Below are 26,348 nucleotides of genomic sequence, written 5' to 3' on the forward strand. Positions count from 1 at the left end.
CCTGGTGCGAATAAGCAGACTCTGTATTTCTGCCAAAGCAAGCTGGGCAGAAGCATCATGCAGCCTGGGAGATGTCTGCCAAGGAAGCCGCTCCATAGTTCAGGAGAGCAGCAGGAGGGCGTGGTCTGAGTGTGAAAATTCCTGGAACAAAGGACTTAATCAACAAGATGAACACAGACGTGCAGGATTGAGGAAATTAGCTAACTAGGGAAGGCTGCAGTTATATCACCAGCTGCATAAGACTGGCCACTGCCTACTCACATGTCAGGAAGTGTTCTACCTTCAGTGCAAGTCCTCTGTCCACCAAGATCCCAAATCTCCTATTAAGAGCAGTGATTCCTGCTGGTGAGAGAATTCACCCTTCACTTTTGTTTGGAGGAGTCAGTGCAAGATAATGTTCAAAAACCACATGTGATTAGTTCTCTGCTTGCTGCTGCTCTTTCATGGTCACTGATGGCACTGCCAGACAATCCTTAGAGCAGTGAAGCAATCAGTGGCACAGCAAGCATTCTAACTCTTACTTCCAGCTGAAGCTAAAGGCCCAAAAGAGAAAAATAAATATTCAGAAATAAATATGTAGACAAATGGTGTCAAGCAAAAAGGCTGGAAAGATATAAGGCCTTTGGGAAGAAGTAGCTTTATTAAATGACTACTACAGGGATCAAGTACTGAAGTAAATTTACAGAAAATTACCAAGATAAGGAAGAAAGAAATTGCCAAAAGCATATAAAGATAATGAGACATGAGCTCTGAGGGTTTTTTTTGTAAATAATATGTCAGAGAGCACAGGTATATAGGAAGGTGTTGGGGGCAACTAATTGTTTCAAGAAGCAGAGATATTTACAGAGGAGAGGGATGATGGGCCGTTATTTCAGTTTTATGCACAATATTAGAAATACGCAATGACAGGAAAGTGCAAACAGATTTTTTTTAAAATTATGACATCTTTCGAGGTCACAGTTACAGGAAAAAGAAGGAAAAAGAAAGAAAAAAGAAATACAGTATGAATGGGAATGAAATCATAAAAGTTGAGGCATAAAAATGAATTAAACTAACACAAATTCACATAGGCAAAGCCTGATGAAATTCACTCTTATGTACCTAAGGAACCAGCTCTCATTCATTAGGTATAGCTTCACAAACTAATAGGGAGGGGGTATTAGAAGGCTGAGTAAATGCACATAGTACCTGACTTTGGCAGGTAAAGAAGAACCTGGGAAATATATCCATCCATTTAACCGAGATTCACAGAAAGAAACAAATCTCATAGTTAATAAATAATTTTATAAGAACATACATGTTAAAAAAAAATAAATACAGCCAAAATTAATTTGCCCAAAGCAAATCATGGCAAACATCTAATTGTCTTCTTTGCTAGACTAACTGGTCTAGTGTGTAAGAAGGAAGTGTTTATGTAATACATTGACTTTAGTAAAGTCTGTCCTGCTGTCCTAATGAGACATTCTCATAAAGAAAGTAAGGAAATACAACTTTGATGAAATTACCTAAGATGAGGATATGTCTGGTTGAATAAATAATTAGCAATAGTTCACTGCCAAAGGAGCCGATTTCAAGCTGGGCACCATAAGATACCAGCTCAGATCTATTGCATATTCTCTTGAAGAAATAAAAATCAGTGATAAGAGCTTGTGCAAGTCAACAAAATGGGTAAAATTGCAAGTACCTAGGAGTTTAGGTAAATATTTATAATCTGGAGAAATATTTCTCATTACACAAAATAACATTCAATGCAGACAACTGAAAAATATAATAGAAAGGAGGTGGAGACAACTGATGAGGCAGCAGCAACGCAGAAAACTATCTGTAAACTATATAGAGAATGGTAACATGAGTAAGAATGGATTATAAGATAAAAAAGCAAGTCTTAGTGAGGTGATAAAAGAGTTGCGTGTACAATAAGACATACCATTTTTCCAGCAACTACACCCTAAACAACTTGTTGCTGGAGGTCCATTTGGAGGAATTCCAGTTTGAAGAAAGCTGTAGACATACCACAGACTGAAAGGAAAACAATATTAAACACCAGAAATTTAGGAAACAATACCTGAAGGGAAATATTGAAGAACTGGATTTGTTTTCTCAAGCAAAGGTATGACTGAAAGCCAGAGAGGTACACATGGAAATACTTATTAAGGAGCTGATGACAAACTATTCCTCCTCAAACTGGACATGTTTTTACAGCATAGCTCATTGTAGTGCACAGATATTGAGAGAATATGCAAAGAAGCTAAGTCAGGTCATGGAAGCAGTCAGTAGCAGAATGGAGCTCAGCCTGGACTAAGACATAGACTTTGGGATTCCTAAGAGAACCTTTATGTAGTCTGGTTTTACACCAGGTAATAGAGTCATTAAAGCTGTTTTCTACATTCCAAGAGGATGGAATGTAAAAGGAGAGACCTGGTAACACAACAGTATGTTTTAATTTGGGCCCTGAAGGGGCAATCATTCTGGTTAGATCAGTCTTGCTGAAAATTGTTTAAAATCTACATGCATTTTTACAGGCACTTGGTAATTTATTTTTGTTCAAAACAACAAGAAAATGCTGTTAATTATTTAGAAAAAACAGCCCAGTTATTCAGGTAGAATATTAGTTTAATTTTTATTTTTATGAAGCATGTTAGAGCACTAAAATCCTTTCTCCAGCATTAAGGAAGCTATTAATTTTGTTCACAACAATGTTTAAACAATTCCTTGTAATTGTCCATTATCAACAGAGAAGGTTAGTGCGACATATTAGTTTTACACCAGTGCATTTTACCTGTTTTACCTAAAACAAAAGTTCCAGTCCGTGTCTATCCAAAGCCACAAGAAAACACATTATTAGTTTTCAAATGAGAGGTTAACAGGGCCTGTTATTCTGGTGCTGAAAACTGGGTTTTCTAAAGTTAGGGGATTAATAATTTAAGAAGGATCAGCTCAGCACAAAATGCTTCTCAGCTGATGCCACTAGGACACAAAACTCATTTCCTCAACAAGTACAAACATTTACCTGTAAAATCTATAACCACCACCGTGACACGGCAAAAGCAGCATTCTTTAAGATCTGAACATGGACTGAAAACCTTTGAGCTCCAACAATCAAAATGGCAGTAGCGAACAATAAAGTGGACTTAGTTTCTCTGTTTCAGGCAATGTTTGAAATACTAGATGTGGGCCTGGAGGAAAGCTGTATGTCAACATTTCTGGTAATCAGGAAATTCTTTACTTAATTATTGCAAACTAAAAAAAAACAGACCCACCAGGATCTGCTTCCTGAGTGGGTTTTTCAGATCCCTTAAAGTACCTTAAGGAGTCAGACATTTTTAACAACAAGGAGCATTACAAAGCTCACTCACGCCAGTTGGAAAATGACTCAACAACTGTTCTTGTAATGTCTCTTGAATTCATCATTAACCTTGGAAAAGTTTGCCTGGGAATAGTACAAAACAGCACACCAGCAGTGTCCCAAACACGCTGTTAGGCCAACATTAAATATTTAATATATTTCATCAGCATCACCATTTGTAGTCTACCTACAGATAACATGGAGTAATTAACACAATTTATGTTTTAGTGTATTAAGGGATGAGTAAGCATGGAAAACTGCAAATGACCATATTCTCATTAATTTCTTTGTCAGCTCACCACCTGCTTATCTTTACATTTCCACATTATTCATTGTTTCTCATTCTCTTCCTCTTTTAATTTTGCTTTAACTTCTTTATTATTCATTTTTCTCTCTTTTTTCTCTTTTTTCCTTTTTTTTTCTTCACATTCTCTCTAAAGTTTCTCACCATCCTCCCTTTCTCAATTCCACAAACACCACAAACACCACAAACACGCATGAGTGTAAATAGCATATGTGTACGGGATACACAAAACACACTGAAAGGGTGTTTTCCCAAAACTGTTTCTGTTAAACAGGAAGATGACCATCAGCCACATTAAACATTAACCAGTTAGAAGAGACTTCTGAAACAAAGGAGTCATCCTGAAAAAAAAGTATAGAGGAAGTACAGAAATTTGGAGCAGTGGGGAGAGACCTTAGAGTGGAAACAGCAACACCCAAACCCTGTTTTGACACTGCCACAAGACATCATGCAGTCATCACAAGACCTGCATCGGCACCAGCTTGAGGGGTGCTTCAGTGGCTCCTGGAGCAGCAGTGGGCACACACAGTGCTGGAGAAACCCCATCTCCATTGCAAGGTGTGTGCAGGTAAGAGAATGCGATCTTTCAGACTTAACTTCCAATGTAAACATAGCCTCACTTGCTTACACCATGCCCAGTCCTCCAACTTGTCTCCTTTCCTATGTCCTTTCCCACTCACAGCCACCAGCTCTTTCTTCAGCCTTTCCCAAAACGCAGGTCTCTTCCCTTCCCACTACCAGCATGCAGTCACCTTCTCCATTTAAAAACAGCATGGTTTGATGACTCCTCCGCTCTTACTATGAACTGATCTGCACCTCCAGCATCAACAACATACCTGGCTTTCCCTCTCCTTAACTCACTGAACATCCATCCACAGCCATCCTCATAAATTATCCTTTCCTTGTGATGAGATTTCTAATGTTTTTAACTTTTTGTGAATCTATCATCAAAATGCATTGACTTAACATCACTTAACATAAAAGGCTCTCAATCTGGACTGAGCCTACTAAAAGGTAACAGTACAGTACTACAGTAAAGTAGTAATAGACAATGTTGGATTTATTCTTATTATGGTAAAGCATAATCCTCAAGATTAATAAATTGAGGGCAGGGTTTTTCGTAATCTACACAATGATCTAGACATATGATAATCTATAAATATCTGTGCTCAGAAAGCACCTATTGTAGTAGTTCATGATGGATATAATTTTTGCAAATATTTGATCAATAAATCATATTTCTATGATTTGCAATTTCTTTGGTTGCTTTTTTTGTAATCATCCAAAATTCCTGACTTATGTCTCCTAGCATTATAGTAATAATTTCAAAACTTAAAGATGAAGTAATGGAAAATATTTTTTTCTAAATTTCCATGCATGCTTCTTGTTAAAAATAAAGATTTTGTTATGTCTCCACAACACAATATAATGCCTTGCAAGAGACACATAAGGAAGCTGAAAATGAGTTATGCTTGATACCAGAAGAAAATCTACATTTTCTGATTAGTTTTACATCGGACAGGCTAATTTTACACTGAGATCACAATATATAAATGAAGACACAGAGTTTTATTTAAAGCTATGTACAAGTTTATGTATACAAGTTAAGATATTAATTAAGGCTAACTGAATAATACTAGAGTTAATAATATGTACAGTTAGTATAGCTAATAATAGCTAACTGAATAATAATAACTGAATTGCTTGTATTAGTCAAGTTAGTAGTTCCAGATGATCCTGTATTATCCATAAAGCTTTGAAGTCCTTTGTGTTCTCCCCTCTTTCCTGCTGAATTTCAGGTTTCCAAACTCTGAATAAAACCAGATTGCCAGAAAAGAACATTAGAGCAAGTGGTATAATTTTAAATATAGTGTTGCAATGGCCAACTAAATTCTTATCAGAGAACATACCAATATGTCCACCTTTGCACACTAGCAGCTAGGCTCAAAAAACCACAGGTTTATGCCAATGCAGCCTATGCAGTTGTCTATGAAGGTCATAAAAATTCACATTTTTAAAACAACTTGAAAATCATTCTTGAGAGCAGAATTCAGAAAATACTTTGGGATAACTGTCCCAAAGCTTTATGTAAGCTGTTCCTCAGTCCCTCTTTCACTTTGCTAATTTTCTTCATTACTTTGTCATTATTGCTTCACAGGCATCATAGTCAAGTCAAAAAGTTAGTAACATTCAAAATGTAAACTCTTTTTAATACCTTGCTAAATCCTGTTCTCACCTTCAGATTCATTTAAAAAGTAAATCAATATAGTTATCATTCTTAGGTGGGTAGACAGTTTCTGTCATTTTTCCTATTGTCTGCCTTTTTATGTACATAAAAGGTGAAATTTTGAAGAATTAAAATGAATGCTTGCAAGTGTAAGCTTGCTTAATAGAAAATTAAATACTTCAGAACTCAAGATTCCCATAATATCCAGTAATAAACAGAATATTGGCTTGGATTGTTCGTTACTGTTCTCTCCTGGTTTAGAAATAAATTTTTAATTACATTATCTGACAGGTCATTAAGGCCAAGCCAAAATATTATAACCACAGAATTCACTGAAAGATATTAAGTCTATGACAGGAAAAAATAAAAATATTTTAAATGTCATGTCTTCCTGAGATACCCTGTTCTTATTCTCCTATTTTGTGAAGATGATTTCCAAGCACACTAATAAACAAATGCTAATGAGCATCTCAACACTGTGACCATCCCTAACACACATGTTTCTGCTGCATGGGTGAACCATGATTTCTTTTGCTTTGAGTGCATTTATGTGCACCCAGGCAAATCAGAAACCCAGAAAGTCATCCTAGCCTGGTTTTTAAACCAATGGTCATGAGATACCTGTGATCTAGCCAGGATTATGCTGGAAGATAATTAGCCTGGTTTGACAGAAACAGCTGTTTAAAAACCGTATAAAGGAAATTCACTTTCCCTCCCTGCTGCTGCTTCAAGCAAGACTCAGTCTCCCCTCCCTCCTCCACTAATTTCCAACCCCAGACACAGAGGCAAGACACATACCTTCATCCCTGTCCCTCACTCTAGCTGCATGCTAAGCCATGCACCAATGCATCCTTCTCACCACCACAAATTAAAGACTGAGTTTACAACACGTGAAACCTGCCTGTTAAACATGTGAGACAGGGCATATTTTCTTTGCTGACTCCTTAAGCTTTCCTGTTGGAGCCACTACACTGGACAAGCTACAGTTTTCATCATGGGATTTCTTACACAGATATAAAGCATGCTAACTTGAGACAAGACAGGTGCTGTGTACTCTGTGGGAACTGCAGGAATTCATGCTTCAGGAAAGCAGAAATTAATATTCTTACCAGGTGATTTAAATATATGACTTTCCAGAAAAGGATAATCATGGAATCACAGAATGGTAGGGGTTGGCAGGGACCTCTGGAGATCACCTTGTCCAACCCCCCTGCTTCAGCAGGGACACCTAGAGCAGGGGGCACAGGAACGCATCCAGGCGGTTTTGAATGTCTCCAGGGAAGGAGACTCCACACCCTCCCTGGGCAGCCTGTGCCCCTGCTCTGGCACCCTCACAGGAAAGAAGTTTTTTCTCATGTTTAGGTGGAACTTCCTGTGTTCCAACTTGTGCCCATTGCCCCTTGGCCTGTCATTGGGCACTATTGAAAAGAGCCTAGTCCCATCGTCCTGACACCCACCCTTTAGATATTTATAGGTATTGACGAAATCCCCCCACAGTCTTCTCTTCTCCAGGCTGAACAAACCCAGGTCTCTCAGCCTTTCCTCATAAGGGAGATGCTCCAGCCCCCTGATCATCTTGGTAGCTCTTCGCTGGACTTGTTTGAACAGTTCCCTGTCCTTAAACTGGGGTGCACAAAACTGGACACAGTACTCCAGATGTGGCCTCACTAGGCAGAATAGAGGAGGAGGATAACCTCCCTCGACCTGCTGGCCACGCTCCTTTTAATGCACCCCAGGATACCTTTGGCCTTCTTGGCCACAAGGGCACAGTGCTGGCTCAGGGTCAGCTTGCTGTCCACCAGCACTCCCGGGTCCTTCTCAACAGAGCTGCTTTCCAGTAGTTCAGCCCCCAGCCTGTACTGGTGCCTGGGGCTGTTCCTCCCCAGGTGCAGGATCCTGCACTTGCTCTTGTTGAGTTTCATGAAGTTCTCCTCGGCCCAGCTCTCCAGCCTGTCCAGGTCTCTCTGGATGGCAGCACAGCCTTCTGGTGTATCAGCCACTCCTCCCAGCTTGGTATCATCAGTGAACTTGCTGAGGTCACACTCTATCCCACCATGCAGGTCATTGATGAATATGTTGAACAGGATGGGACTCAGCACAGACCCCTGGGGAACACCACTAGTGACAGGCCTCCATCCAGACTCTGCTCTGTTGATCACAACCCTCTGAGTTCCACTGTTCAGCCAAGTTGTCTGTTCAACTCACTGTCCACTCATCCAACCCACACTTCCTTAGCTTGCCTATGAGGATGCTATGGGAGACAGTGTCAAATGCCTTACTGAAGTCAAGATAGACAACATCCACTGCTCTCCCTTTGTCAGCCCAGTCAGTCACACCATCATAGAAGGCTATCAGGTTGGTCAAGCATGATCTCCCCTTGGCGAAACCATGTTGACTACTCCTGATAACCTTCTTGTCCTCTACATGCCTGGAGATGAACTCCAGGATGAACTGCTCCATCACCTCTCCAGGGATGGAGGTGAGGCTGACTGGCCTCTAGTTTCCCAGTTCCTCCTTCATGCCCTATTTGAAGACTGGAGTGACATTTGCTTTCTTCCAGTCCTCAGGCACCTCTTCTGTCCTCCACAATCTTTCAAAGATGATGAGAGTGGCTGAGCAAGAATATCCACCAGCTCCCTCAGCACTCGCGGGTGCATCCCATCGGGGCCCATGGATTTGCAAGGATCCAGTTTGCCTAGGTGATCTCTGACCCAATCCTTCTCAACCGATGGTAAGTCTTCCTTTCTCCAGATTTTTTCTCTCTCTCCTCAGGGGCTGAGATGCCTGAGGGCCAGCCTTAGCAGTAAAGACTGAGGCAAAGAAGGCATTCATTAACTCCGCCTTCTCTGCATCCTGCATTACCAGGGCCCCTTCCTTGTTCAGGAGTGGGCCCACTGTATCCCCAGTCTTCCTTTTACTGCTGAAGTATTTAAAGCAGCCGTTCTTGTTATCTTTGACATGCCTTGCCAGATCTAATTCCAAGTGGGCCTTGGCCTTCCTCATTGCAGCTCTGCATACCCTGACAACATTTCTGTATTCCTCCCAAGTGGCCAGTCCCTTTTTCCACATACTGCAAGGGAGGGGTAAAAATAAATCTTTCCCACCAAACTGAAGGCTGCAAATCTTTGAAGTAGGAGTGACTCTTACCTTTTGCTACAGCTCCATTTCCTACCACTTTGAAAATATAAATCACTGCTGATCTGTGCAGTGGGGCAGTGCTCTTCTTTTCACCATATCCATTTACAGTGTTTCTTCTTCACTTATTGGCCTTGTCTCAAAAAAGTGAAGAATGCAAAATAATGGGTTTTTTATGGGTACTAGGTCTGATTAAACATATTTCCAATACAATATTTCACAATGGCAGGACCCCAAATACTTGCACATATAATTTACTTCTTCAATTTGACTCCAGAATAAGTTAATTCCACCCCACAATGAATTATATTTTCACTCCTGATTTTTCAAAGAAAAATAGGAGAAAAAAAAATTCCCCACCAGGGAAAACATTCATTCAGCCTCAGATCTCAACGGAATTCAATTTCTTTGTTGCTTATTGTCCTCTCCATTTTCTAGGATGTGCAAAAAATTCACTGTCTTCTTTTGAACTTTCTTTTGTACTTTCTTCATTGCTTTCTCCTCTTGAAGGAGTACTGCCACAAAGCCAGGTGACTACTATACAGTCACTGGTCATCACTCCTATTTTTTCAGGGATAATAGGTGAAGTTCCACTCTTCCCTTCTTAACTCCTCTGAAAAGCAACTAACTATACCTGATGTGCTGCTGCTCTTCTGCTACGATCTGAAAAATTGCCTACTTTTGATCCTAGTTAAGGTATTAGCTGACTTTCCTGAGAATGTCCTTCCAAACCATGCAAATGCCACTTTAATTCCAGCTAAAAGCAATCCTTAGAAAAGAAAATTCTGTTAATCACTGAATGTACATAAATTCTCACTTAACATTTCCTCTTCTGAAGTTTACAATCAAAGTTAGTGTTAAATCTGTTCTTGATTAAGTAGCAAAAAAGTAAAGGGAAAGTTGTAAGAGAAAGCTTGAGATACATGGGCAATATTGGTTTTCATATGGTATGTTCTCTAGATAATGTAACACAGGGCAGAACAAAACTGGATATACAACAATATAAACCAAATGTTTTTCACTTAAATAAATAAGCATGCCCTCATTAATGAACTGTCTTCAGTGAGGAAGTTTAGTGGCTTAAAATATTAAAAAAAAGCAGTAGTTCGTATCCATCAAAAGCTTTTGTTTTCAGCTGTTGAAAGTACCAGAACAAATGGTCCTTTTCACAAGTCTGCTCTTAAAACCAGTCAGGATTTCCTGCATCACTTCAATAGCACTCTAGACTACCATTACTGGGATGGCTATAAAAATACTTCTAATTTCCTATCTCAGTCTGATTATGGCCAAGTTACCTATATTATAGAGCATGCTATGCTACAACATATTACCAATTCATTTAATTTCAATCAGGTTTTTTTCTTGCTGAAATTTCTAAAATCTATTTATTCACCTTCCTCTAGTATGATTATGGGGTTGAATACTAACATTTGGACAGCTGTTCAAATGTATCTGAACATCTTTAAGCTACAAAAGCTAATGTAAGACATTTGCTCCTTTTTTCCACATTTCTAACATACTTGGTTCTGCCTCCTTTCAACCTACTTATTGAATAAATGCGTATCATCTGTCTGAAAATTGGATTCTCCATGCTTTCCCCCTACTTAATCTACTGTTCTGTCTCTCCTGCTATCTTAATTTACAAAAATGCCATCTACTGTCCATATTCCTTGATGTACTGCTTTACATTTTATATTCCTTTCCAACATCTTCTGGAAGTGCCATGGTTCTCAAAAACAGTGTAATTTATTAGCCTGAATTTATAAGAACTTTTTACAGCCTTCATAGTGTTCTGAATACTCCTCAAAATGTCTTCACTTACTGCTTCAAATTCTTTTTTCATAACTTCTTATCATGCTAGCAGCAGATGGTTCCTGTCCTCTCGATCCTCCTCCCAAAGTCCATTTTTTTCTTCTTAGTACTTTTTTACACCAACTTCTTTCTCACTCCAATTTGTACATTAGCTCTTCTAAGGTACTGTCGTTTAAAAAACTAACACAACAACTATATAATATCTCTGGGTGTTTACCCATCAGTGTGGCCATTAAAGCCACACAGGAAGAGATAGAAGCAAGCAGATAGGCAGAAAAGACCTTTATCAACATCATCAACAGGATGGCCATGGCTATGAACTCTGTGTAGTTTTGCAGAAGTTGCAACAAACTTTGCCATTAGGGCAAGGGGTAACCAGGAAAGAGACTGTGATTTCAGGGTCTTCCTGTGGACCTGTGTTTTTAGATTTCAGTCCTTCCTTGGAGCAAGAAGGAAAGGATGACTGCATCTTCTCCTCCCTGCCCACCTTCCTCCCACACCACAGGAATAAATTGTCACTTATTAAATTAATATGCTGCATTAATTTACAATTAAGCTATCACTAGCAGTATTGATATATCATGTACATTCATTGTAATCGCAGTGCACGATTCAACATAAACCTGGCAAAGTTTCCCATACATCTGCTTATTCCCTAGACACAGTATAAAGATAATAATAATTTGGACCCAGTTCAAGGCCACTACAAATAAAGGGAGAAAACATCCTATTTTTATGAGCTTCTAAGCAGCTAAAATCTACTACCTTTGAGGCTGCTCACAGGTAGATAATTTTTTTTCTTGTTTACTAAGTTGCTTCCTTTTCATATGTTGCTCTGATTTGGTACCTTTTTTACAGACACTAACTGAAAGGGTGCAAACACCAGTTATACCCATGCAATACACAAATATTCCTGTCAATACATACTATATAGAAGCCACAGGATAAAGAGACTAAGACATAACTCACAAATAGGAAAAAAAATAATGCATTAGCATAGTATGAGGATGTATCTGCTTGTACTTAGTAAAACTCCTGAATATTTTGAGCACCCAGGAGAAGAAAAAAAAAAAGAAAGAAAAGAAAGAAAAGAGAAGCCATGTAAGGTCATTACACTGATGGTTATTTTTTTTGCTAGAATATACTTCTTAGTATATTTTTTCAAGAGGAAAAGAGTCCCTGCCAAAAACTTATAATATCTAGAAGTCACAGAACATGCTGTTTCTATATTTTATTACACTGCATGTAAATGAAAAAATCCCAGAACTTAGTGATATGGTTTATTCTTATTCCACAAAACAGCAGTATAAACACTTTCTGGAAACCAGGTCTTTGCAAACATTTACAATATAATATACAGTATATACAGGATATAATTACCTGTGTGCCCTGTAGTGGTGTAAAAGTCATGTTGGAATACTTTCTGCCCGTAAGGATCAGCATCCACTTTTTGGAGCTGATTTTAGTATAGAATAAAATAATGAATCAGCTGTATAAATTTATAGGGACTAGAAGCAAGAGACCAATGGACTGGTCTGGGTATGCAGACCATAGAAAAGATAATAACAGAGCTCCCTGAAGAGCTAGAAAATAAGTGTTTTTCACCCTTGTTCTTTCTCTTGCTTTCAGCACCATGAGCCCTATTTTCCTGACCCTACTGCTCTAAGGGAAAACCCTTGATCCAAAATTGCATGAGACCACAGAAAATGTGCAGAACAGACAAAAGGGGTATTTTGCAGCTAACACATTAATATTTTTAAAACACTTTAAGAGCCTTAAATCAAAGACATCACACAGCAAGGACAAAATCTATGTTATTATCCAACCGCTATTGATCTGGAAATCTCAAATGACCATGAGTCTCTTCAAATAATTCCAGGCTTTCTTGGGTCCTGCCAAGGCAGAGATATCAGAAGAACAACTTCCGTTGTGATACTCTAATCCTTTTGCTCCCATTCACAGTCAAGACCAGGAAGACCAAAGTCATACAACCCACCCCACCGAAGACTGAAGTAGAGTGTGTTAGCTTCAGTATAAGCTTCTACTAGCAACTGTGTAGATTATGTTAATAGAAATCATAGAAATTTGAGAATTAAAACACTTATTATGTCATCTAATCTATGCACTTGGCAGGGAAGGATTTGTTCCCTAAAGCATATTTTCTATGGCTTTATTCAGTCCAATTTTAAACGCCAGAACTATGCAGCTCCCACTGCTTGCTTTGAGAAAGCTGATTTGTTTATTGTTTGGATTAATTTCACCATCTCCAGTTATAGCAAACATGTTCAAGATGCTGTTGTTAATAAAAATATGGATTGTCCTCAGTAATTTATGATAGCATTAGAATAGCCAGTGAACATCCAAGTTACAAGTCTGTTGAAATGCATCTTTGCACATAGCAGACTTTTCTTTTGATATTAAAGAATACAGGAATCTCTAAGTATTTGGCAGTCAGTTTCTGATGCAATTACAAAATTTTATCCAAATTGATGTGCCTTTTTCACAGTTATATTTCTGAATGAATTTTTTAGCTCTTTGCAAGAACTACTGAGTAGCAAATTCCAGAAGTTACACTTCATTCTCAGTATTTTCATATGTTCACTTCTTCGTGAATTCAGGACTTACAAAAAATTTGAAAATGAGTCAGAAATTACTTTTTATTATTGAGTTCCCCATCTTGAAACATAATACCTATCCTATTCTTATGTAGAAGATTGGTGATATTGAATGGATTATTTAGAATAGATACTCGAGGCCTTTTTTACATTACTGGGAAGGCAACTCAAGTAAAAGTATGGATCCACTGTAAATGTAACTTTGCTAGGTAGGAAGATATTCATATGTACTTATTAAGTTCTGACATAGCTCGCAAGAAAGATGTGATTTTTAAGAGTAACAGTGTTGGCTGTAGGGGAAGCATGGATAAACGTAAATATATATACATTTTGGGTAATTTGATATTTTCTTCTCTTTTCTTTTCAAGGGAAAAATTGACTAGACCGCTGATTCAGTTACCTCAATGTAAGGTCTTTGCCCAGTAAAACCATTTGACCTACATGGAGATAAAATTACAGGATTAAAAGGACCGAGGGTAAATCTTTACAATTCTTGTATAAGAATACTTTTTCACTGGAGGAATATTTTCCAAAGTCATAAGGAAAATGAACACAGATTAAAAAAACCCAGCTCTTTAATGTACTACGATAGCATCTGTATTTACTGTACATGATACAATCTTTATGGCGTACGGAGATTGTCTTTCTCTTTGAGCTGCCTAAAATATTATGCTGGTCTTGACCTTGAAAATGTTTCTTAAGCATTTACTGTAGTATTACAGAGATCTTTCGCCAGAAGAGTCACTGCAGAGCCATGGACTCTTAGGGGGCTTTCCATATTAGGGGTTTTCTTGCTCTGGGTTAAGCATGCCAACAGTAATTAGTTGCCATTCTGTATTTAGAACTGATTTGCAGGAATGCATTTCGGTAAGAAATGTTGAAACTCCTTCTATTTCATTGAGTTAAGTTCACTCCCACTGGAGAATTTAGGGAAACATCCGTTAAGAAAGCTCTTGCAAACTATCCACTACTACACTAGCTACAGCAGATTTCTATAGCAAATTCCTGAACGCATCAGGAAATATGCACTTACTCACCCGCAATTCTAATGGCCCCAAATGACTGTGAAGAACAGTGTTTAAATTTTTTTTTCCAGTTACAGTTTATGGGATAATTATCATAGATCCTTAAAAATAATTATTGATGTTTAAATAGAAATATATTAAAATAAGCTATTGGCTTAAATAAAAAGATATCATTTGAGGAAAATATCAACTGTCTCTTAATCATCGGTCATAAGTTTTCTGTGAAATAACTTGACTCCACTTTATTAAAGCAAAATGCAAAATGTTTTATTTAATTTACAATATAAATTGCATAGCAAATCTGCACAGGACATTCAAATTTAAGGTTAATGGTTAAGTCATTTCACTCCCATAGTAACCTTTTTAGTGTCCAGATTCTCTTTCTGCACCATAACTGTAACATTATTGAAAGATTTCTCCATGTGTAACATTAGTACGACATAATCCTGGCATGACTACCTGTCTGAACATACTCTGGAGCAGCAATACCAACCATTACTGTAGTCCCATAATATATGACATCAGTAGCGGCCATCCAATAAATAACAATCCTGTATTTGCTCTGGGACCATCTATAATCTTATATTTATTTCTCATATCAACACTGTGGTTACAATATTCTACTGATGTCACCCAGTAAGAGCTGGGATTTTGCTAAAGATGTCACCAGCCATAAGCAGAAGTGCGAGCTATTGCAGGTTTATTTAATCTTACAGCCACTTCATCCTTATTCACAGTAGTTTGAGAAACATTATTTCCCACTCAAGGACACTTGGCCTGAAGCTAGGACTGGCCAAAGAAAAGAAAGGGGTCTCCTGTGGTAAAAAAGTACAAGTAAACTAGATCTAATCCTGATCTGTAGAAAGAGTTTTATAATTGGCTTTAAAATATAAACTAATCCGAAGGATGTTTCACAGATCAAACTAACATATGCAGGAAGCAGTGAAGAACCACCTCACAAAAACTCCAGCTTGTTACTCTTTAAACTTGAACCCTTCCTATCAGAAGAGTCTTATGGTTTAGTTATACTTTAAGCGCTTGTATGTACATCCCAGCAAGAAAGCTACTTTACTCTGAAAGGTGTATCATTTCAACTATTAAAATTCTACCATCCAGACATAAGCAGCTAAACCAACCAAGAACTACGTTCCACTTCTAAACAGTTTTGTAACTCCAGAATACACTGAGGGACTGCAGAGCTGTAGGAAAACAAAACACAAGAAAAACGTTTTCAAGAGCTATGCTGCTCCTCTTTCATAAGAAAGACAATGCCACACAAAACTTTAGAGAACGCAGATGACAGGGAGAAGAAAAAGAACTTCTATAAAATCTCGGTACAAGTTAAAAAAAAATATTCTGGGCACCAAAAACATCTAAAATGTTACTAGGCTACAAAATATTAAACTCTTTGTTTTGAACAATTTTTTGTGTGTTTGTGTATGACCTTTAAGCTAACAAATATGATGTGGAGAGTAAAGTTCATAAAATTTTCAGCTGAAAGTAATAATAGCATCACTTACCTAAAGATTGGTCTTTGGAGATGCTTTTTCTTAATTGTAACGCAATCATCCATTTAAAGTGGGGAAAAAGACTTCTTCGAGCAAATAACTCCAAAAAGACCAGGGAGTAATCAGGAATCTTGTTCTTAGCTACTGTGCTGCAGAGAGCACACAGAATGATATTTTGGTGCTGGGGGAAGCCTCCCTCCCTCTTTCTGACAGTGGAGCAGAAAAGGGCCATAGAGGCCACATAAGCCAGGCACGGCTGTGCACTACCAAACCGGGCAGGCTGTGCAAAACTGGAGTCAAGCTGATCAAAGCACAGAATTGTACTGGATTCCTTTCAACTGTGCAAGAAAAAAAGAGGAGCTTTGCCAAGTGCTACCCAGGTAAAAATTTGTTAGATTATTCCAGCCATGAGAGCACTTCTTACACATGCTGGTCAAAGTCTTAAATGCAGAGTCACTCTCTCTCTCTCTCTCTCTCTCTCTCTCAAACACACTGTTCCGAGGCTCAACTTTTTTTTCTTCAAAATAAAAGTTGTGCAGCTGTTTCAGCATTCCCATGCGACTACCTTTAGAAAGTTTGTTCTGGTAAAAGAACTGTATACAAATTAATGAAGACGGATGGATCTGGTCTGTGAAGCTGGCTCTACTTCAAGAGATTGTAATTATTTTACAATCTGGCTTTTATTCACTCTGGATGATGTGTGGATATAACTATGCAAATTAAAGCACTGCTCATAATTTTTAGCATTCATAACCTAATAACCTAGAGTTGGCTGCAGCAGAATATGATGTTTGCAGCTGGTAGGACCATTACATAAAACAAACCAACACTACATGAGTGCGGAAAACAAAAATGACCAAGTTCAGATAGTGACGGTAGCAAACTGTTACTGTTTGCAAGATAAGATTTCAACAGAGATCCAAACTGAAAAGCTTGCTTGGACATCACGCTGACATAAATCAGGAAGAATTCAACTGCAGTGAACACAGGCTGTAAAGAAAGCTATAAAGCAGAAGCATCTGACTGTGGTTCTCAGTGAACTGAAGTCACGACTGGTTCAGGTGAGATGCCATTTACTGGGCACATCAAAGGGCCCATAATAAAGCTGTGCTGGCACAGGGCTTGATGGGAAACATGGAACCCAGCCAGAGGAGCAGTAAACCAGCAGCAAGCCATCACCATGTGTGTAACTGTACACTCTGGCTGCACACTACCCTGGAACCATGTGCCCCCTTCCTGCTGAGGAAGCAAAGGACCTGCCTGCCACAGTTTTTCTTCCCTATGACCCAGCACTGGGGCTCCCTTGCAGCTTAACTCTTGAAAAGCACTCAGTAACTGCTAGATGAAGTTATTGATATGTGACAAGTAGGATCAGGAAGGTTGGGCATCTTTTGCAATTGCATTATTGGTTGGAGGGAGAGCAGAAGGGTGGTAGATTTACACAGTTAAGTGCATAACACTGGCATTATCAAATTAAGTTTGAGGGACACTGCTAAGTCATCTGCTGTGGATACAGATAAGTAACACTGAGACGTGTCTTAGGCTGTACGTGACCAAAAAAGTTCATATTACATTATGCACGATTATTAAATTAATAAAATTTCCATGAAATAATGCTATATAATAAACAGAGAGATGTCAAACATTCTAGTAACACGTATTTTCACAAAGGAAAATTTAGCACTTCAGTGGATTTTACTGAAACAGGTAGAATCTCTTCCTAGAGCTAATATACAATGTTTACTCAAGAGTGACAGTGTCAAGTTTGGTTAGGCTGAAAGGACCCAGAACTGAACCCCACACTATATAAAACTATTTTCCTGACACAGCCATGGAGTAATTATCTTAAGGAAAAATTATCAGACAGACATCACCAGTTCTTTTGTGTCAATTCAGTTTCACCTTGCCCCACTTTTCATTACTACTTCTTTGAGAAGTAGAGAGAAACATGCCTTCATCAGGAAAACAATTATCTTTATCATATCACAGATTAGTTTTTGCCAAGTTCTTGAAGGATCTGAAGGTCTGTCTTCAACAATATGCAGTGTTCAGAGTGTTGTCATATTGTTAAAGTCATGATCTTACTTATTCTTCCCTGCCAAGATTCACATTTTTCTTCATGTAGTTTTCCTGCTCTGGGTTTCAGCATTTAAAATAATTTTCTGCTTTTTGAAGTGTGTTCACTCACTGTCTGTACAGAAAGCTGAATATCACAAAGAAATCTCCCTTCTCTTTCTGTTTCACATTATATGCATAGGACTGCTATACTTCTGTTATTCGGAGGGATTATCTGTAGCTCAGGGTAAGAATCCTGATATCTTCTGAGATTTTCAAGAAAGAAAGAAAGAAAAAATCTCCAAACTCTTAGTGAGAGCTATACCAAATATGTTTTTCCATTGAACTCCCCAACCTTTCATCTAACAATTTTATCGGCCCTGAAACTAGTATGCATCTTAAAAGTAAATTCTTCTGGGCCTAGTCCAATGCACATTGTTGTTGATGGGACTTCCATTCAAACATGGCACTGTAAAAAGTACTGTTTGGGGGAGGTGAAATTCCTGCAGCATAATTACTTTGGCTACAAGTTTTGAGCTGTTTGAAGAAAAAAAAAAAAAGGAATACTAATATAAAACACTAACAGAACTTCACTTTAATTGCATTGTTTTTCATCTTCCAAAGAGCCTTTTTTGACGACTTGTTTCATTCAACACAGCAACAACCCGCTTACTTTTTCCTTAAAATATTCAGAAATCATGTCTACATGTTGAACAAGTATTCACACAAATTCTTCAAGAAAGGGTATTTCAGAAAGATACAATAGATTAACTAGACTGCCTGAAGCCCAAGTCGCACCAAGATTATTCCTGTATTCTTTAGGGGAAAAATCACATGTATAAAATTTACCAGCATGTAGCTTTTTGCAGATTACAGTATTAGAGTATATTGGAGTAATATCAGTCAATTGTAGGATATACCCAGACTTGATACACAGAATGCACTGAAGAGGTGCATTTTTATTAGACTGAGGAAGTCTTTTGCTTGAAAGCATTACTGCAATTTTTAAAAGTCCTCTATAGATAATCTTCCACATATTTTTTACTTCAGACTGATCCTTTCAGCAGTAATTAGAAGGGTAAAAATCTATTTAAATGATGCCCTAGAGATATCTTATTTAATTTTTTGCCAACACTAGATAAAACTCAAGAAAAAAATCCCAAATTGTTTATTTTTCAATTTATTTTCCAATTATTGTTGCTATTGTTGGCCCATCACAGCCAACGGCCACTGCTCTTTCTATGTGATGCAATGTATTTTTATTTCACCTCCCACACATATGTTCACGTGAAAGCAGACTTTTGGGACCAAAAGCACATAATACTTTACCACTCACAAAACCTGTTTCCCTAACCTCAAGTTCTATAGCAACAGTTAGGTACTTTGATATCTTTACTATGTCTCAAGGCAAAAGACTACATGTGAACTAGAACCCAAAATATTTTATTCTGCTTGTTTTAATGCCACATATTTCTTATTGGACTGTAGCTCTTTGCCAGAAGTCTAGAAATGTAATTATTTTTCATACTTTAATTTCAAAGCTATGGGCAATTAAGACGGTAAATTTAAGAACCCGTAATCTGTATGTGTCAGAGAGTTGATTCTTTCTACTTTCTAGCTGAAATATCTACTTGCTAATGAAGATACATGTAGGCATTGCTGGTCAGGGTTAAGGGCTCATCTACACCTGTAGAAAGATAGATAGCTGGGAGGATGAACAGAAAAGAAAGACAAAGAAATTACAAATGCATGATCAACCACATACAGGAAAAAAGAAATTATCTTTATGAAACTGCTGAAATATAAGTGAGAAAATAATTGCTAAACTGTACTGAAAGAGTAGTAATTCTGTCAAAGTAGAAAGATAATTTATCTAAGCAGCTTCCTGTCCCAGGGCCAGCACTATTCAATGTTTTCTTCAGTGGTTTGGACGGAGATAGGTGGTATACTTAGTCCAGCACTGATAATATTAAGCTAGTAAACGACAAAATGCAAAATGTTCAGAAAAAAAGAGGATATAAAAAATACCAAGCTCTGCATACACATGGGAATAATCTGCTGGGCAAAGGGCCATTGGCTAGGCAGCACTTCTTCATAAAATGCATGGGAAGTAGCAGTGTATCAAACTAAACATACTATCGCAGTCTTATGAAAAAAACAAGCATCATCCTGGAACATATAAAAGGGAGTATTGTTCAGAAGAGCAACCTCCCATTCTCTCTGTATTCCTAAACCTTACCTGAAACACTGTTCCTTGCTTTGGGGCAACAGGATTTAGCAGAGACATACTGGACCAAGCCATGAGAAACCAGAAATCTAAAAAATATCTTATATGAGGAAAGGCAGAAAGTCATACATAATGTAGCCTAAAGAAAATAAAAGAAAAAGTAAACATAATTTAAAATCTTTCAGACTATAAACATAGCCAAGGAAGTTTATGGAAACAGACTATTTTCTTTATCCTTGTGGTCAAGAAGTAATGTACTACAAAATAGCTCATACGGCTATAAATTGAGATAATAAAGATTCAATGGTGAAAAGAATACTTTTCAATGGAAAATAATAAGCACATTAATTGCTGAGGGAATCTGTTCATGGAATCACAATGAGTAGGTTTTTAAAAGTAGATCAACGGGGCAGAGTCTGGATGGAGGCCTGTCACTAGTGGTGTTCCCCAGGGGTCTGTGCTGAGTCCCGTCCTGTTCAACATATTCATCAATGACCTGCATGATGGGATAGAGTGTGACCTCAGCAAGTTCACTGATGATACCAAGCTGGGAGGAGTGGCTGATACACCAGAAGGCTGTGCTGCCATCCAGAGAGACCTGGACAGGCTGGAGGGCTGGGCCGAGGAGAACTTCATGAAACTCAACAAGAGCAAGTGCAGGATCCTGCACCTGGGGAGGAACAACCCCAGGCACCAGTACAGGCTGGGGGCTGAACTACTGGAAAGCAGCTCTGTTGAGAAGGACCTGGGAGTGCTGGTGGACAGCAAGCTGACCCTGAGCCAGCACTGTGCCCTTGTGGCCAAGAAGGCCAAAGGTATCCTGGGATGCATTAAAAGGAGAGTGGCCAGCAGGTCGAGGGAGGTTATCCTCCTCCTCTATTCTGCCTAGTGAGGCCACATCTGGAGTACTGTGTCCAGTTTTGTGCACCCCAGTTTAAGGACAGGGAACTGTTCAAACAAGTCCAGCGAAGAGCTACCAAGATGATCAGGGGGCTGGAGCATCTCCCTTATGAGGAAAGGCTGAGAGACCTGGGTTTGTTCAGCCTGGAGAAGAGAAGACTGTGGGGGGATTTCGTCAATACCTATAAATATCTAAAGGGTGGGTGTCAGGACGATGGGACTAGGCTCTTTTCAATAGTGCCCAATGACAGGCCAAGGGGCAATGGGCACAAGTTGGAACACAGGAAGTTCCACCTAAACATGAGAAAAAACTTCTTTCCTGTGAGGGTGCCAGAGCAGGGGCACAGGCTGCCCAGGGAGGGTGTGGAGTCCCTTCCCTGGAGACATTCAAAACCCGCCTGGGTGCGTTCCTGTGCCCCCTGCTCTAGGTGTCCCTGCTGAAGCAGGGGGGTTGGACAAGGTGATCTCCAGAGGTCCCTGCCAACCCCTACCATTCTGTGATTCTGTGATTCTGTGATTTTTAAAAGGCTGTATAAACACCTTTCAGAAATTATTAACCTTGTCTCCGAGGAGAAAATAGAGTAAATAATCTCTGAATATACCATGCAACTTTATTGTTTGAAAATTCTTTGGCAACCAACTGCTATTATCAGCTTCTAACTCAACCTGCTGTTTAGTTTGGGATATTTGTGTGCATGAAACCATTTACCAACCACTCTACCATTCGGGCTTTCAAGTCTTTCATCTATTTGCCACTTCACCCAAATTTTGAACTTTGGTCCTTAATTCTGGTAATGAAGTGTGACACTTAAAGTTTTAATCCATTAAATGCCATAATCTCTGTTCTGCTTCCATAAGAAAGCGAGGTGGGGGTCAGAGGCTTTCCCCTATTGTTCATGAGCAACAAGAGAAGAAGTAGAGAGCTAAGTTTCATTCATCCATTTACTTTCTGGACTAACTGAAGTGAGGGGGGACACAACACAAAGACAACATACTTCTATGTGATTCTACATGCTTTTCTGCTCACTCTTTTTTGAAATGTACAGGTTTGAAATACAAAAATCTAAAGCAGGAAATACAATGGGAGTGCTGCTTTACTTTTCAGTACATTGCACTAGTTCACTGTTTAGGAAATTTGTAACGTAATTAAATCACTAACTAAAGCATGAAGAGGAATTTTTTTACAGTAGGAAATCAGTGTATCTTGTGCAACTCCTAACAAGATTTTTATATACGTATTTATATGATTGGTGGATTAAATCTACTCCATAATGGCTGCATACAGGCTAAGCATTTAAACTCAGTGCATAAGAAACTGTAGGGGATGATGTGAAATCTATCTATGCCCTCATTGTCACTTAAGCAAGGAAGGGGGTCTTCCAAGACTCTCTCTGAGACAGAACATCTGTCACAGCTTTTTCAGGATAATGAGAGGGATATGTCTCTCAACACCCCTTTTACCAGCTTCCAATCCACATGCAGGGTCTCCAAATCTAACTGTCCACATCAAGCCAATAAAATTGCCCAGGTGTCTTATATCTTGTTCTGTCCCCAGACACAGGTTAAATGCTATAGGTGATGCTGTGATTGCCTGTCATATAAAGGGTAATCTTGATCACAAGCATGTCATGCTTAATATAGAATACTACCTACTGGTGTTTGTGCAATGGTTTAAGGACTAAGTTATAGTTACCCACATTCTCCATATAGGTACCCATATTCCTTAGCACAGTTCATCCTGTCATGGATCAGGCTGAATGCTTTTTCACCCAACTGCTCTACCAGGTTTGCATTTAGCTTCTTGTACTCTGCATACATAAACATACCTCATTTTTTTCCTTTGTGTTGACGTCAGCAAAACCCACTCTAAAGCTTAACCTAATGACTTCTCCAAGCTTGAAAAGCTAGACAGTACTGAAGATAATTGTGACTCATTCAGAATGCAGATAGAAACGTTGGGAAATGTTACTGGATCTATTGTAGTACATGTGGCAAAGCCCTGTGCAAACAGTTCTGCAGGTTTTTAAGTTCTGCATTCCCTTTTTACCTCTCATAAGTAAGAATATTTATAAAATTGTTTTATTTTCTCTTGCTTTCCCTGTTTACATGCACATACAAACTGAGCAGTTTACTTACATCAATGCTGTCAATGTTGTCAACTCAAGACATAAATTTCACTGCTAAGACTTTCCTACTCAGACTGGAGCACAGGAACTTTGCTTAAGAAGCTTCCCAGTCCTCTACTTTTGCTTTTATATTTTACTACATCTTAAGAGTACTAGCCAACCTCAAAGCAAATAAGTTGAAATACCAAAAAATACAAATAGGAATGTCTCACGGGGACATTCATCTTCCTCATTAATATAACTCTTCTGAGGAACATGACCAGTATCAGTTATATTTTGTTTCATTCTACCTGATATTATTAGGATTTTATACTCTGCATCCTCAGTGAATGGGAAGAGGGGGATGAGAAGGAGGGTAAGGGAGGGGAAATGAGAAGGAGAAAGAAATTCCTTTGGGATATATGATGCTAAATTAGCAATGAGATACACAAGTCAAAACATGGCATTCTTTGGTTTTGAGCCAGTGCAATATTATTATTGGCCACAGTGGATGGAATTTCAGTCTCTATTGGAAAACACTGTAATTGACGTGCCATGTGTTTTCTAAATGTATACATATAATGGCAACTATATACTGGACAATAGAGCAACTACAGACTAAGCATACTGTGTTCTTTAAGGGGGAGAAAAGTAATAAAATGCCCAGGACTTAGTACAGCTGGGGTACACAATAGCAAGCAAAAAATAATGGCTAAACTCTTTAAAGATTATTAAAATGTATGTCAGTATAAATATTCACTACAATAATTGAACATAGCAAAAAATAGTTTAGAACTCCAAAATTGTCCAAAAAGAAAAACATAACTGTGGCATATGTTAAGACTGTCTGATGGACCACAGCAAGACCATGACCAAAAGAATTCCTCTGCTAAACTGCAGTTCCCCATGGAAAATATATGTGCATTTAATAGGACAGAGACTATGCTAAAAGGAATAAGAAGAGACAGGGTAGGCTATACCAATTTTCTCTATATCCAGTGGAAGTTCTCATCTGAAAGACTAGAATAAAGAGGCAAGAATTGATTATAACTACCTCTCCATTACATAGGTTTTTCTTCCTAACTCGCATTCAAATCCAGTTTTAAATTTCTGTGTAGGTGGCATAGCATGAACTTGAAACAAAATTTAAACAACCATCAGTCACACAAAATAGAGAAACCATTGCAAAATACGGGGAAGAACTGTAGGCCTGTTCTGATTAATGGTATATGAACAATAATTATTTTATTTTCAGGCAATTCTGCTTCAGATACAATAAGGGCTTTTTTCATTTTAGATTTTGAAAGCATTTTGCACTGCCTTTCATCATGGAATCCAGTCCCCAAGATCAGCTATTTCTTAGTACTTCATTCTTATTGGTTAAAATACTCTGGTCTATGCACAGTTATTGACATTTTCTGGTTTTCATCATTAGATTTCTGGCATCCAGTCTGAAAGACATGGAAACTATCTGGAAGTATACACACATGCATTTTCCTAGGGGATTAGAAGTGTCTGGAAGTTGCTACAGTGCCTTTTCTATCAACTATTTGTTCTTTGGCCACACTGCCATTATCCATTGGTTAGATACAAAAGAAGCTGCAACAGCAAAAACTCTACAGGTGATTATATATCATCTTACAAAGCTGTTTCTTTGAAATAGCAACCCTAATAATACCAGAGCTTTGCTTTTTGATTGGGAAAATTGCTTTTAAATAACAGTTTCCCCGTAGATGTCTTGAAATCTGACATTCATCATTTTAAAGTCTTACAAATAGTGATAAATGAAATTCTGAGTTCAGCTCTATCCTCAGATATGTAACATGGCCATAGACAAAAAATGTCTTGTGCATGACTCAGAAATCTATTATTCTACCACAATAACATTTTGATCGTTCTTATCTTTCTATTACAAAGATATTCACAAAACATAATGCATACAGTAATGATCTGAATTTTTTTTCTTTCTATCTAGATTCTATTGTGGCCTTTGCAATACACAGTACTGGTTTTCAATGATAAGAAGACTGCACAGAGTTATATCTTTTATTCTACATACAAATTACCTACATTATTTTCCTCCTTATACCAGCTCACCATCTCCCAGCACCACACACACTTCTTCCCAAGTCTCTATTTACTGTGATGACATCCTTCCTTCCAAGTGTGCCAAGTTTATGTGTACTCATGACAGAAGACTGGTGGGAAGTTTATCTCTTCTAGCAAAACTTTAAGGAGACCCAGAAGAAAACTCACCCTGTTTTTGGCAGTAGTATTTCCAGAGAAGAAAAACAACAGGCAAAGGAAAAATGTAGACTTTTTGTATATCAAATATTTCTCTCTCCCCCCCCAGTAGAGGTAATTCTTAGTATGACTAAACTACATAAAACAAGGCTCTTCTGCTAACTGTAGTCTAGATATGAGAGAACTCTGAAACCTATTTCAAATGCATAAGCTCATTTGATTTAAAAAGTGTGTGTGCAAAGCCAACAAAGAATCCTTCAGCCTCTTGCTAGAGAAAGTGAGTACAATTATATGAATGTGGGATATGCAGTATATTTCCCACTGAAATCACTGGTAATGATCCTGAAGAAGGGTTCACTAGTGTGTTTGTGTTCAGGACCTGTTACTCCTTTGGATAAATTTTGACAGTCAGTTAATCTACGGTGAGCTTGTCAGAATATCACTTATTTAGTCAACAATTTTTTAAAATAAAAACAGTACTCAAAAGTAGTTCAGTGCTCACACTTTTTATCAGGGGTCAAAAGTTTGCCAGCAATATAAAATAAAAACAACCTGACTAGAGAATGTGAAACACACCAAACGTTATAGTTTATAAACAAGCAATGAGTCATGGTTTCCTGCAAGGTCTCTGCCTGGATCTTTTTCTCTTCCCCTTCTTCATGCAAAAACATCTTTCTCCATTCATACATTTTAAATCTTATTTCAGAAAAAAATAACTTCAGAACCGAACTAGAACCACAAACTGCAAAAAAAATTTAATATGCATTCATTTTGTACCATAATCTGCCTGAACTCAAGGCTGAGGCAGATTCATTTTGCTAGTTAAATTCTCTAAGATGTTTGAA

At 38.2% G+C, this 26,348-nt stretch overlaps 1 protein-coding gene across 3 annotated transcripts in view; it reads right to left on the reverse strand.

Annotated features, from left to right (window-relative positions):
* The window catches only part of PDE1A (phosphodiesterase 1A), a 165,597-nt gene that overhangs the window by 107,300 nt on the left and 31,949 nt on the right, over positions 1 to 26,348 (reverse strand). The window contains exon 1 of one of the 3 annotated variants that reach the window (XM_064451756.1): positions 15,985 to 16,406. The exons of the other annotated variants lie outside the window; for them this stretch is intronic. Coding sequence (XP_064307826.1) covers positions 15,985 to 16,037 — 53 coding nt within the window. The 5' untranslated portion in view covers positions 16,038 to 16,406. Of the gene's footprint in view, positions 1 to 15,984; positions 16,407 to 26,348 lie in introns of those variants that run through there. 3 annotated transcript variants of the gene reach the window in all.

Source organism: Phalacrocorax carbo, chromosome 5, assembly GCF_963921805.1.
Source record: "Phalacrocorax carbo chromosome 5, bPhaCar2.1, whole genome shotgun sequence".
Classification (NCBI taxonomy): domain Eukaryota; kingdom Metazoa; phylum Chordata; class Aves; order Suliformes; family Phalacrocoracidae; genus Phalacrocorax; species Phalacrocorax carbo.